We start from the raw sequence: 15,246 nt of genomic DNA, 5'->3' as shown, positions 1-15,246 counted from the left end.
CCACCAGCTCCCACTGTCGAGGAATTGACAAGGGAGGTACAGATTCTCCGAGCTCGGGTTACTGAGCTCGAGGAGCAGTTGGCTCAGGTTTTAGACATCCTACACCCACCTTCACCGTAGGACTTTTGTATTAGATTTCATGATGTAATCTAGTAGTAGCTTCTTGTATTATTTATGTATTGTAAGAACTTATGCGAATGTATGAAACTTATTATTATTAATGAATGGAACTTTGTGTTATTTAATTTTTGCACGATGTCCTATTTACATTACTGTACGATGATTCTGTGGTATTTGTACCTAGATGCGTTCTTTAACAACATGTGATGTTTTGATTCCATGTTGGTTACTATATACTGTATTATTACTACTTGCATACTGGATTTTGACTTGAGTCAAAATTTTTGTTTAGAACATCATGGCTAACGGTCGATCCACACCTACTGCTGCTCAAATTGAAGAGATGATCCAAGAACGGGTAGCTGCAGCCCTAGCAGAAAGAAACCTCCAAGCTCCACCGCCACCACCACCGGTTATCCTACCCGTTCGAAATGGGTGTACTTACAAGGAATTCCAGAGCTGCAAACCGCATAACTTCAGTGGAACCGAGGGACCGATTGGTCTCACCAGATGGTTCGAGAAACTTGAATCAGTATTCCGAGTTAGCAACTGTTCGGAGGACAATAAAACCAAGTTTGCATCTTGCACGCTATCTGACGGCGCACTAACGTGGTGGAACACGTTAGCTCAAGAGAAAGGTATCGATGAGGCGTATGCTACGCCATGAGAGGAATTCAAAGCGGCTATGATTGATGAGTATTGTCCGAGAACCAAAATCTAGAAGATGGAAATCGAATTCATGCAGTTAAAGGCCGTTGGGAACGACCTTGACGGTTACAACAGGAGATTCTTGGAACTAGCTCTTATGTGTCCGACAATGGTTACACCGAAATTCAAGCGTATGGAGAGATACTTCTGGGGACTTCCTAAGTCCATCAAAGGAAATGTCACATCGTCCAAACCACCGAATGTTCCCGAAGCAATGCGCATGGCGCATACCCTCATGAATCAGATTCTTATTGATGAGCCGGAGAAGGCTAAGTTTGAGGCTGGTAGTAGCGAAAAGAGGAAATGGGACAATAACCACAACAACCACAACAACAGGGGGGAGAAACTACGATCAAACCCCCGCCAAGAGGCACAACAACGGTGGAAACCCTAATCCCAACAACAACACCAACCCGAACTACAAAGGAACCTTACCACAATGCAAGTAGTGCTACAAGCACCATACTGGATATTGCAATGTTGTCTGTGAGAAGTGCCAACGGGCTGGGCATATCGGGAAAGGCTGCAAGGTCACCACTTTGAATGGGAAGCCGAACACCAATGGACCGAAAAAGTGCTACGAATGCGGACAGACGGGCCATTTCAGAAATGCGTGCCCAAACAAGCGAAAAGATGGCAGGCCACCCCGTGGTAGAGCGTTTAATGTTAATGCAAGGGATGCACGCGATAACCCCGACTTGGTAACAGGTATATTCATAATCAACAATCTTTTAGCTTCTGTCTTGTTTGATACTGGTGCAGATAGAAGTTATTTATGTAGACATTTTTGCGATAAGATTAATTGGTCATTAGTCCCGTTAAAAGAGAGTATGCTTGTCGAGGTCGCCAATGGAAAACTTGAGAAAGTTGACCATATTAGTCGTGGAGCTATTATCAACATAGCTGGTGCAGATTTCGAAATTGATTTGATACCTATCAAACTGGGAAGTTTTGACGTGATCGTCGGCATGGATTGGTTGAGCAAGATAAGTGCCGATATTATCTGTGGAGATAAAGCACTTCGCATACCACAAGGAGATGGCGAACCACTGGTTATCTATGGAGAGAGATGTACCTCGAAGTTGAACCTCATTAGTTGCGTGAAAGCGCAAAAGATTATGAAGAAAGGACGTTTTGCTGTCCTAGCACATGTGAAAGCGGTAGAAACTGAGGTGAAGAGCGTGAACGATGTTCGAATTGTGAACGAATTTTCCGATGTCTTCCCAGAGGAATTGCCTGGATTGCCACCGCAAAGAGCAGTAGAGTTTCAGATTGATTTAGTGCCAGGAGCTGCACATGTAGCTCGCGCACCTTATAGACTCGCACCTTTCGAGATGCAAGAATTACAAAGTCAACTACAAGAACTACTTGATAGAGGATTTATCCAACCAAGCTTCTCACCTTGGGGCGCACCTGTGTTGTTTGTGAAGAAGAAGGATGGATCCTTCCGTATGTGTATCGACTACCGTGAACTCAACAAATTGACTATCAAGAATCGGTATCCTCTTCCACGAATTGATGATCTTTTTGATCAACTACAAGGATCGAGCGTTTACTCAAAGATCGATTTGCGATCCGGATATCACCAGCTGAGGGTGAAGGAAAGTGACGTGATGAAGACTGAATTTAGAACTCGTTATGGTCATTATGAGTTTCTCGTGATGCCATTCGGATTGACCAATGCACCTGCCGTGTTCATGGACCTCATGAATCGTGTCTGCAAGCCGTACTTGGATAAGTTTGTTATCGTCTTCATAGATGATATCCTCATCTACTCTAAGAGCGAAGAAGAACATGAGCAACACCTCCGACTAGTGCTCGAGCTCCTGAGACAAGAGCAACTTTACGCCAAATTCTCCAAGTGTGAATTTTGGTTGAAGGAAGTTCAATTTCTGGGTCATGTTGTGAGCGACCAGGGTATCAAAGTTGATCCCACCAAGATTGAAGCCATCAGCAAGTGGGAGACCCCCACTACTCCGATGCATATTCGCCAATTCCTAAGTCTCACCGGTTATTATCGAAGGTTCATTGAAGGATTTTTTCTGATTGCGCGTCCTTTGACCGCGCTGACTCACAAGGGCAAGAAGTTCATTTGGGAACCCACACACGAATCATCATTCCAAACTTTGAAGAAAAAGTTAACCTCCGCACCTATCCTATCACTTCCCGAAGGCAGTGACGACTTTGTTGTTTATTGTGATGCATCGAAGAGTGGTTTTGGTTGTGTACTGATGCAACGATCAAAGGTTATTGCCTATGCTTCTCGACAATTGAAGATTCACGAATGGAACTACACTACTCACGATCTTGAACTTGGAGTCGTTGTCTTTGCGCTCAAATTGTGGAGACATTATTTGTATGGAACTAAGAGCACTATCTTCACCGATCACAAGAGTCTCCAGCACATCTTCGATCAGAAGCAACTGAATATGAGGCAGCGTCGATGGATCGAGACGCTCAACGACTATGATTGTGAACTCCGTTATCACCCTGGCAAGGCCAATGTTGTAGCTGACGCTTTAAGCCGAAAGGAGAGGACGACACCTCTTCGTGTTAGGGCTCTGAACATCACCATCCATTCGAACCTCAACAGCCAGATCAGAGTAGCCCAAGATGAGGCTCTCAAGGAGGAGAATATATCTCACGAACATTTGAACATACTTGTCTCTCGATTCGAGGTTAGGGAGTCTGGACTCCGATGCTATGCCGGAAGAATTTGGGTACCTTATTATGTAGATCTACGAAACCTGATACTTGATGAAGCACACAAATCGAGATATTCAATTCACCCTGGAGCGGGCAAAATGTACCACGACCTTAAAGAACAGTATTGGTGGCCGAATCTTAAGAAGGACGTTGCGACTTATGTTGGTAAGTGTTTGACTTGCTCGAAGGTTAAAGCCGAGCATCAGAGACCTTCTGGGTTGCTTCAACAACCGGAAATCCCACAATGGAAGTGGGAAAGGATAATGATGGATTTCATCACCAAGCTACCAAAGACGGTGGGCGGATACGATACTATTTGGGTTATTGTTGACCGCCTTATCAAATCTGCACACTTCCTAGCGATGAAGGAAACTGATACAATGGAGAGACTTGCTTAACTTTACATCAAGGAGGTTGTATCTCGTCATGGTGTACCTTTATCGATCATCTCCGATCGCGATTCCCGTTTTGCTTCTAGATTTTGGCGTTCTTTGCAAGAAGCCATGGGAACCCGTCTTGACATGAGTACTGCTTATCATCCTCAGACTGACATGCAAAGTAAACGAACGATTCAGACCTTGGAGGACATGCTGCGTGCATGTGTCATTGATTTTGGAAAGGCCTGGGAAAGGCATTTGCCACTAGCCGAATTCTCGTACAACAACAGTTATCACTCTAGCATTAATGCTGCACCTTTTGAAGCATTGTATGGCCGTAAGTGCCGATCTCCTATTTGTTGGGCCAAAGTAGGCGAAAAGTAAATCACTGGACCCGAGGTAGTCCACGAAACGACGGAGAAGATTGCTCAGATTCAAGCGAGACTTAAGACTGCTCGTGACCGTCAAAAGAGTTATGCCGATCTTAAACGTAAAGAATTTGAATTCAACATTGGTGATCGTGTAATGTTGAAGGTTGCACCTTGGAAAGGTGTGATCCGTTTTGGAAAACGTGGAAAGTTAAACCCACGATACATTGGTCCTTTTGAGATCTTGGAACGTGTTGGACCCGTTACTTACCGTTTGGATCTACCAGCACAATTGAGCTCAGTTCATCCTACCTTCCACGTGTCAAACTTGAAGAAGTGCCTTGCTGCACCAGAACTTATCATACCACTGGAAGAACTTACAATTGATGACAAACTCCACTTTGTGGAAGAACCTGTTGAAATTATGGATCGTGAGATCAAAACTTTGAAACACAACAAGATTCCGATTGTACGAGTATGATGGAATGCCAAACGAGGACCTGAGTTTACTTGGGAGCGAGAGGATCAAATGATGCGGAAGTATGCTCACCTTTTCCCGACTCCTCCATCTACCTCAGCTTAAATTTCGGGACGAAATTTTCTTTAACAGGTGGGTAATGTAACGACCCTGGAATTTCCAACGTTTATTTATTAATAATTGTTATTATTAATACGTGTGATTAAACGAATGTACGTTATTACATTTACATGTTGCCATGATTGCCTGAACTTGACTTTAATTGCCCGAAACATCTTTGTGACACCCGGAACTTTCACGAATAATATTTTTAGATATTATTTGCATTCATGATTAAGTTTATTAATCATTTTAATTAACAATGGTGATTAGTTAGTTACTTGGGCTTTAATTGGATTTATTTGTTAATAACTTGGAACTTGGGCTTTATATTTGTACATGGACTTAAAGAGCCCACCCTACACCATACATGGACTTAGTTAGCCCACTCTTTCATGTGTAAGTATCATATTTGAATGCAACTAGTTAGTTAGAATACTTGGAATCTTGTTAACACTTAATCCCCATGCACATACATCTAATATCCAACTTTAATGAACTTTACAAGCTAGTAACCAAAGAACTACTCCCCCCTCCCTTTCTTGCTGCAGAACCGTGGCCTAGAAGGCCATGGTGGGAGTGTTTGATTCATTTTTGTATCATCTCTTCACTTGCATTCTCTCCTTCAAACACACACACAAAAATACTTCCAAGTTTTCTCTCTTTTCTCTCTAGTTGTTGTAAGTAACAAGCTTTAATTTCTCTTCTTTTTCTTTAACCAAAACCGAAACCAAACATCACTTAATCATCATCATCTTTTGTTACTTGTAGTTTGATTACTTGTTGTTGTTAGTTTGTTACATATAATTGTTAGTTGTTCTTTACTAGTTACAAGATCAAACTTACTAGTTTGATTCTTCATAATATCTTGTATTTATCAAGAACACAAGAACTAAACTTACTAGTTTATGTTCTACTTATATTGTTTCAAGAGTTTGTAAGTTCATGTGTTGAAAGCATACTTGTGATTCATGAAATAAACTTTAAAGTTTACTTTCCTTAAAGATCAAGCTTAGGCTTGAATCTTTAAAGTATGCAAACCATGAACTTAATTACTTGTTTACTTAGCTATTTACTTCATTTACTTGCACTTTAATTTCATGATTTATGTTATTATTGGTCAAATGTTACTAGTTAACTTTGATCTCATTAATCTTGAACTAAAAGTTAACTTGAAAGTTCAAGAACACACAAATAAGTTTTCTTTAAAAATAACTTTGTATACTTATGCTTGATCTAGACTTTTGAGTCTTGGATCTTCAAGATCTAACTAAGAACTATGTTCTACATCTTAAGATCTTGATTAGTTAGTTTATTTTCAAGTTTAGAGTTCAATATTTCTATTATAGTTCATGTAAGTGTCAAACCTAAGACTTTGATGTAACTTTGGTTCATCAAACTACATGCAACTCTTAAGTGAGTTGTGCTTCATGTCTTAGACTTGCACTAGGGTTATGATGGTCAAGACTTGGTTAAGATGATATAGATACATCAATGAGTTGTACACTTGAAGCTATATGCATCAAGGATGAGAACCATGATGAACATCAAGCACCAAGACCACCGGAACTCACTTAAACTTACTGTTTCTGTCCAAACCCTACTGACCTGCTGTTTCTGTAACAGACCAGTAGACCTGGGCTACTGAGACCATGATTTTTAGATAGAAATTTTCGATTAGATAACTTTTCATATAGGACTCATCTTAATCCGAGTTACGGTTTAGGATTTATGGCCCTCCGATCGTCACTATGTCCTTTAACGTTGTGCAGAAATTTCTGACCTACTCGCACTTAGACCGTCACCACGGTTAAACGAAGACGAGTTTGTTTCTGTAAATTTTACCAAACTTAAAGGACTCATATACGGAGCCATGGCCACTGGTCTCACCTTAATTCAGTAAGGGTAGTGGCCGTGGTGACTGACTGAAGTCAGTCTTCGTTTTAAACTACTTTCATAAACGAAACTTACTTTACACCTTTTGTTAAATGATGAATGATGATGAACCTTAAGACCTTATTTACATACTTTTAAACCTATTAAGATGATTTACTGACTTAGTACTATTTGCCTTAGGTTGAGGACCTTCGGACCAATTACTTGCACACCTTTTCCGAACCGACTTTACGACTACATTATCATTGTGAGTTATAGCATTCCCTTTTTACTTTAACTTATTTTGGGAACTGAGAATACATGCGGATTTTATGTTTTACATACTAGGCACGAGTACTTAAACTTATATATGTGTGGGTTATACAACGGCATAAACATTCCCTTTAGCTCGGTAATGTTTAATCATTGGTTTTTGAACCGTGAACGCGAATCTTAGATATGGATCCATAGGGTTTGACATCCCCACTCGGGCTAGTCGCGCTAGCATTTAATGAGTGTTTAATACTTCGTAGACATACGCACTTGCCAAGTGTACTTTCAGGGGGTATAAACGTTAAGTTAGTTACCAAGTGCCCACGGTTAAACATATACTTTATCATACTGTTTTGAAACGCTCTTTGTAGCACTGAAATCTCGTGGCCTACCTTACATACTGTTATACTTAAACTATAGCTCACCAACCTTTGTGTTGACGTTTTTAAGCATGTTTTTCTCAGGTGCTTGAGGTTAGCTTCCACTGTGTACTAGTCGTGCTGTAGACACCCGCTGCTTAGAGTTGTCATCGCATGAACTACTTTACCTTGCATTCAAACTTTAGTACTTTTGAACTATGACTTGTAACGACCATTGTGGTCACATACACTTATTATTTGCTTCTACTTAGTGAAGCATGCTTTTGAAATGTAAAACATTTGATGTCGGTTATGACATCACCTTTTTATCGTGAATGCAACTTCTTTAATTACAGCATATAGTACTTAACCTTGTAATGATCCTGTTGTTGATGATTCGTACACGATGGTTTTGTACGGGGCATCACATATATTCTTATTGTAAACCATTATGTAATGGTCGTGTGTAAACGGTATATTTTAGATTATCATTATTTGATAATCTATGTAATGCTTTTTAATCCTTTATAGATAAAATAAAGGTTATGGTTGTTTTAAAAATGAATGCAGTCTTTGAAAAACGTCTCATATAGAGGTCAAAACCTCGCGACGAAATCAATTAATATGGAACGTTTATAATCAATATGAACGGGACATTTCAGTTATGGGGTAAATTTGTTTAGTTTCGATATCATACACTTCGGCACCACTTTCGAACTGATATGTCTATACCAAAGCTTGATAACTAAATCTCGTGGTCTAAAAATTTTGGTTGTTACCAATAAACCTATGAATTTCACCAACTTTTTTGATTGACACTTTTAAGCATATTTTGTCTCAGGTGATGATTAGCTTTGCTACTTGGTGCTATGCTGCTACTTGGAGTCCGCATTATCATTTACATTTATGCATTTGAACAACTACTATTTACATTTTGGATTTTCATTTGTCACGACTATTTATTTCCACTGCAACTTATTTATGGTTTTAATAAAAACGTCGCATTTTGAGTCATTCTCGCTTATACACTTGTATTTTGGTATTGGTTGGTCACAGTTACCCCCGATCCCATTTAGAGGGTGTGACAATGAGTTAGGTTTTCCATTATGAGGCAACTTTGGTTAGTTGGTCATCCCTGGCGAGATGAGTTTGGTTGCTCATGGTGAGTCAAGTATAGTTCTTTTGCCGTCCCTTGTGAGGCGAGTTTGGATGCTCTTGTTGAAGCGTTTTTAGTTGTTTGTTCGTCCCCGATGAGACAAATTTAGTTGCTCGTGTTCGGTTTTGTGACGATTCAGATCATTATTTATGCTCCAACTTGAGGGAGAGTGTTACAATTATTAAATATGCATTTAAGTATATTAATTATGTATTTAGTAGAAGGTTCTGGGTTAGTCTCTTTGTATCTATAAATATAGGTTCTTGTACATTGTTTAAGATTAAGAGAGATTATACTTGAATGTCATTTATTATCTTTCTCCACAATGTAATTTTCTTCGAAGCTTCATTCCAATTTGAAATGACCGTCTTCCTTCCTATTCATTTCATTTCTTTTCCTTCTCGAACAAACTCGGGAACAACGCCTAAGTGCCGCGATACACACCTCACTTGATCATATCTCTTCTGAAACCTATTTGAAATCGGTAATTCATTGGTCATTATTGTCTCCTCCATCCCACCAAGGGGAAAAAAATTGAATCGCAGAAGATGTCGGGATGAACATAGATGATTCGAAAGAGCTTATCTCGTTGATGATATAAGACTTAGAGGGAGATGATGCATCTAATGAAGATTTTTCATCCTCATCGAATTCGGATTCAGATTTGGAGTTGGACTCGGACTTGAACTCGTACAAGTGTATATTTGGGTCGTGGTTGTTTGGTGTTTCGGGTCTTTTTGTAATGTTTTGGTTTAGCCTTTATCGTGCTTCAAATGTCGTTTTTTCGCTAGGTTTTGGTCGGTTGAGGCTTTCGAGTTTCTTAGAGTGCAGTCGTGTTTTGTTTTTTTGTTTTTTTTTTCTTGTGGTAGGGGCTAAGTCGCGTTTTGTTTTCGTTTGTGCTTGCTTCGTGTTCTCGATGTCTTAGCTAGCTTCTTGCTAGGTGTACTGTTTCCTTCGTTTATAATATAATACTTGTCTTTCGAAAAAAAATATGTATGTTTTATGTATGAACGTCATAATAAGGGTAATTAAAATATTTGATCCAAAATTTATACGGCGATTTGTATTTAGTGTTAAATGGTAGAAAGAAAAAAAATAGTTAAGATAAATGGTTAAAACATTTTGTATACTATTAAGTAAACTACTAATTCAACTTCTTTTTTTCTTAACAAATCATATTCGTTAACAAGAAAATTTATTTATATCAAGAAATGAAAAGATTATCGTATTACGTGTTATGTTTCAACTTTCGAACCACGTCAAAAATTGTCGATACTTCGCTTTTGTATCACCAAGTAAGATTGCGAATGTTTGAAGGGGATAAGGTGAAACGAACGAATTAAATTGGATAAGTAGAAGAAATGTTCCAAAGTAACATATTTAATTTTTATTTTTTTAAGTTTAAGAAGGTTCTCCAAAACTTCCCAAAAAGTCAAAACTTTCACCCTTGACCATTTCTTTCCAATTTCCATTGGATTTGGTCTTGTGTACAAACCCTTTATATACTGTAAAATTCCAATCTTATCACCTTGATACTCATAATTCTTAAAACACTAGCAAGATATTTCACACAAATTAAATATCTCCCAACAACACACACACGTTACAAACATACAATTTGCAACAACAACAACAAAGTATGGCCTTCATTTGTGGCTCTCTTCGTAACCAAGTAGAAGATGACCTTGATTTTTGTTCATTATCTGCCCCTTCACCAACAAAAACAAGACAAAAACGGAACATATTTCATATCAGAGGCAATAAGACCACCAAAAACCCGTATTCAGATCGTGGGCTCGACAAATTTGAGGCACTTTTAGAGGAACTTGACCATAAAAGACAAAAGATTTTCACGCAAAAAGGGGCAGAGGATGTTTCAATGGTTAAGTTCATTTATACAAGTCCTGATGAAGTTAAACCAATTCTAGTCAAATTTCAAGATCATAGAAAACACAATAACACGAGTTCAATAGATCATATAGATCATACTTCAACAATTGAAAATCAAAAGGATGTTTCTAATGCTAATGGGGATCTTATTGGCGCCAATTATGAGTTAGTTGATTATATAAAGATTAAGTTTGATCAATGTATAAGAAATATAGGTGAATGGTGGAAACCTTCATATTATGTTTCATTGTTTGTGATCTTGATCCTGGTGTTATTGATGTTTTCTGGACGATCATTCGCGATATTATGCGTTTCTATTGGATGGTATTTTGTTCCGATAATTGACGAGGCAATGTATAATTCAAAGCAGCCTAAGAAGATCGTAAAGAAAGAGTACTTGAAGAAGAAGTAACTCATGTTCTTTGCTTTTGATAACAACCCAAGCAACTTCATTTTTTAGTTTGTTTTAAGGGGTTTTTGTTGGTTCAATTTATTGTTTTATGTAAATTTGATCTTGTTATTTAGTTTGGTTTCTTGTTGCAAGATTTAGGCATGTCGAGTTGGACTGGAAGTTCGATCACATATTGTTTAATACACATTTGAAAATTTCTTAATTGTAAATTATGTATGGTACAAATTGGAAGAAACGACTTGTTTGCAATTTTTTATGTTACTTGTACTTTAATTTAATGTGTAAGGTTCATGCCAAGTTTAATCAACAATATACCAAATCTTCTAGGAAGTTTTATCATTAACTAGTTAGATATTCTTTTCTTTCTGTTGTCTCATATTAATAGTAACCAAATATAAATACACCGTTTAAAAAAATCTTATCATTACAATATAATTTTTCTTTACTTTACAATTGCATTCCTTACTTTTTACTTTTTGTCTTATATATATATATATATATATATATAAGAGTTAAGGATATGAAGAAACTTTATTACCTTATTGCTCTTATTTATTTATGAAGTTGAAGTTGATTATTAATTTGAAATAATCCAATAAAAATTTATGTATTATCAATAAGGGATGGAACGGAGGAAGGGAGTAAAAACATAATGAAAAATAAAATAAAATTATAGAGTTTTTTATATGTAAGTCATCCAACTAGGCGTCTAGGGCTACTCTCTGAATGTATAGTTAGTCAAAATTGTTAAAGTTCAAATTAGTTGGTCATTGTCAAATTTTTTATGTTAAAGTATGTCAAATACAATCAAAGTCAAAGATAGTTAACGTCTGACTAGTCCCCAACTAATGTCGGATTTGACCAATTAATCCTCACAAGATCCCGACTGACTAGCCTTGACTACCAACTTTTACAGCGTTGCTTATTGTATTCTCGAGTTTTATTTTCAGCAAAAAGGAGTGGAGAAGAAAGAGGATGAGAGTGTTTTACTATCCTTCCTAATCCATCCAAATATGAGCGGAGAGTATTGTTAACAAAATGTTAATGTATTATCTTTTCTAATCGCTACTCTCATCTCCTTTCCGCTTAATATAAAAACTCGTGAATCACTACTATTTTTTAATCTATTTGTTTCTTTTTCTTTCTATTAAAAAAAATCTCAAGAATGGAGCGTTAAAGTTAAATTAAATTAAATTATATATTATATCTTATAACTAAAAGAAAAGAAAATTTTGATCGTCTGATTAACAAAAACTACAAATCAATATTCAATTTAACACAAGATTTACCATTGTTTCTAGTTCACGGCTACATGCATAACATGTGCTGATGTTTTTTAGTTAATTTTGAACTTAATTTTTCTGTAAGTGTTTAAGTGTTTATTTTTTATAATTACATATATTTATTTTTTAAGTGTTTATTTGATATCACAAACATTAATTTGCTAGTATTACCAAACGACAAGGACTGAAATTGTACTTATCAAAATGATGAAGGTAAATTTAGGCCATTTTTCAATATTAATTTTAGTTTACATTTGGTAATTTACATTTTAAATTTTATTTATTTAACATTTAATTGTAATGTATGGGCGATGATCCAAATTGATTAGATACCGAGAAACAAGAAAAGAGAAAAAGATGGGGTGTTTGGATTGCTTTGGTGGAGGTGCTGCCAAACAAGAAAGATTAGAACAAGAACAAAGGGCTTCTCAAGAAGCTAGAGCTAAAGCTGCTGAAGCCGCTGAAAAAAGGTTTTTCATTTTTTCTTTTTTTATTCATAATAATAATAATAATTTCATTTCAATCTGATTATTACTAGTTACTATTTAATTTCCAATCAGTAAGTATTGGTTACTCGTTTGTACTTCTAGGTTTTATCCGAATTATTTGATTCTTGATTGATATTACCAGAGTTTAAGGAATCGGTAATATAATCCTTCTTTAGGCCAGTGAATTTTTAATTTCTTTTGATCACATGTTAATTATAGTAATTGATTATTTCTGAGTATTCGTTCAATTCATTTATTCATGAGTAGTTATATTTTTGTAATTTTAAGTCATGGGGTATCTAGGGTGTTTAAGTATAGAGACTAGTGATAAATTTTCACAAGGTCTGAGGTTCAGACCGTCAGAGAAAATGGTCGGAAACGGTTACTGGTTAACCAGTGTACATCTAAGTAAAAATACTCGCCTTACCTACCACGAAGGCCCACATAAGCAACCTTTCTATTGATTAAATTTTTAATAGAACACATAAAACTTTATCTGTTTACTATTGATAAAATTTCAGTTTACTACTTTTGGTTGATATATTCCTGATTCTACAAATGTTTATATTAGGTTTTGTTTGTTTTTCAGTCTGCAGATCTTACTATGTCTTATGTCTGTGCGCCCACAGACATTTGTATTGCAGACTTTTTGTTTTTCTGAAGACATAAGATAAAATACTGTCTTATTTTGTCTGCAAACTCGAAGACTTAGCAATATGCCTCTTACGGTTGCAGACAAGATTAAGTTATTTTGCAGGCATAAAAAACAAATAGTCTTTAGGCCACGTTGAATGTTCATCGAATAACATTGAATTACTTTAGTACTCTCTGCGCTTTCACAATGTGAAAGGAACATATTGAGATTTTGTTTTTACTAAATTAATTGGGAAATTTGTTGATAAACGCGGTCTTATACTGCATATGTGTGCCCTAATAACCTTTTTTTTTTCATCGAGAAAAATTGTACACTAAAATGGTTGTGTGCCTATGCTTGATGATGATGGATTAACAAGTTAATATTTCTTATTAACTTATTCAGTACAACTCATCTTTTGCTATCTTTTGTGCTATAAACAGAGGGAAATAATTTTTTGCTGATGATGGTAGATATTGTTTAACACTGAAAATTGTATTTGCGTTGATTCGTTGAGTGCGTTATTACTAGCCATCCTATAATAGTTTTTATTATTATAATTATTATGGGGTATAAGAGCTGAAATCTAGCTCGCTCGATTTCAAATGTCCAAAATGCTTCTTTTTGTAAAAATGGTGAAACATATGGAATGATGTCATTAATCACAATATGTTTGTAACTGAATATGCAGGCAAGAACAATTTGCACAATCAGCTGCAGGTAAAGCTGCAAAAGCTCAAATGAAAGCAGCTTCAAAACAAGCCTCAAACACTAATAAAGGCGAACCAGCTCTCAAGGTATAACCGATTTTCCCATATATTCAATTCCTAATTTTTCCTAGATTTTTTTAGTTATAAAAGTTGTTAGTCAATGAAGTCTTATCTAACTGAATTAATAATCTTTATTGTTGATTCTCTGTTTCGAGTCTTTTGAGTTGCTCTAGTCTACAAATTTTTGACCCCCTCTCTTTTTTCTTTGTGGAATATTGATGTGATTATTTATTTCGTGGGTACAGTGGCAGATGGGATGACGACATGACGTCTAGCATCTGTAAGCATGATATCCGCCGTTAAATATATTTGTAAGTAATATGTTTATTGTAACTACAAACTGCTGAATTCTAATTTTTATTTTTAAAGGCAACCCCACATTATATAATTGCCTCCAATGAGGTTTGAACTTATAACCGCTAGACCAAACACTCTTTGATGATTGTTGTAATTTTTTTTTTTTTAAATGGACGTAGAAGTAAGAATAAGTATTAATATTCATTGATCTAAAAGTTACTAGTATAAAATAGATAACAGAGATAATCTTGATGTTAGGAAATTAGCTGTTTGATTAATTAACAAATTCTTAATTTTTCTATCTTTACGAATAATGCAAACCATCCCAAGATATAGCTTAGTGGATGGGGTCTTAATATCCTCACAAGACGTCTCGGGTTCAAACCTCACTGGAATCATATCTTATGGATCCAGAGAAAGGATCAGAAATGGTCACCGGATAACCCAGTTATGCTGCATATATTTGGGTAAAGATAATTTCCCTCCTCCGGTAGCATAAACAGGAAAAAAAATTTCGTTACCCGTTTGAATTAATGTAGTGGACCGTATTAACAAGTTAGTAACTTAAACTCATGTGGTTTAGCTGTTAGATAAAGATAAAGATTCTTTAATTAACTTTCATTTGCTTGATGTTTGACTTATAATTTAACGTCATTCGTACTTGTTAAACCTTTCAAAAAAATTTCATATTAGTTAAAAATTTACAGCTAAAAAAAAAAAACTAATCATTTCTTCATCTGGATATATGCAGTGTTTGTTGGATCAGCAAGAAGTAGAAAGATTCTGTTTATTGAAGAGCATCAATATATTATTGTTGTAGTTGTCCCTGAAGTGAATAATTATATGCAGAGATGTTAATAAATATTGTACAAAGTTTGTTTCTGGCTCCTTCTGCAATCAACTTACATCTATTTGATTGTTGTACAGTCTAATAAATTTAATCGGTGTAATTG

General features: G+C 36.1%; 3 protein-coding genes across 3 annotated transcripts in view; all 3 read left to right on the top strand.

Moving 5' to 3' along the window:
* The window catches only part of LOC139868295 (uncharacterized), a 107,871-nt gene extending 98,427 nt beyond the window's left edge, over positions 1 to 9,444 (top strand). The window contains exon 6 of the mRNA XM_071856623.1: positions 9,389 to 9,444. Coding sequence (XP_071712724.1) covers positions 9,389 to 9,444 — 56 coding nt within the window. The remainder of the gene's footprint in view (positions 1 to 9,388) is intronic.
* Positions 9,445 to 10,158: 714 nt separating this feature from the next.
* On the top strand, positions 10,159 to 10,821 carry LOC139868294 (uncharacterized). The gene has a single exon (XM_071856621.1). It carries the CDS (start codon positions 10,159 to 10,161, stop codon positions 10,819 to 10,821), a length of 663 nt encoding a protein of 220 aa, XP_071712722.1.
* Positions 10,822 to 12,397: 1,576 nt separating this feature from the next.
* On the top strand, positions 12,398 to 15,246 carry LOC139869408 (uncharacterized). The gene is made up of 4 exons (XM_071857726.1): positions 12,398 to 12,574; positions 13,918 to 14,023; positions 14,242 to 14,307; positions 15,045 to 15,246. Exons 1-3 carry the CDS (start codon positions 12,462 to 12,464, stop codon positions 14,254 to 14,256), a joined length of 234 nt encoding a protein of 77 aa, XP_071713827.1. The 5' UTR covers positions 12,398 to 12,461; the 3' UTR covers positions 14,257 to 14,307; positions 15,045 to 15,246.

This window comes from Rutidosis leptorrhynchoides, chromosome 9 (assembly GCF_046630445.1).
Source record: "Rutidosis leptorrhynchoides isolate AG116_Rl617_1_P2 chromosome 9, CSIRO_AGI_Rlap_v1, whole genome shotgun sequence".
In the NCBI taxonomy this organism is placed as follows: Eukaryota; Viridiplantae; Streptophyta; class Magnoliopsida; order Asterales; family Asteraceae; genus Rutidosis; species Rutidosis leptorrhynchoides.
The sequence above is the reverse complement of the archived record's forward strand: the minus strand, read 5'-3'. Positions and strand labels throughout refer to the sequence as shown.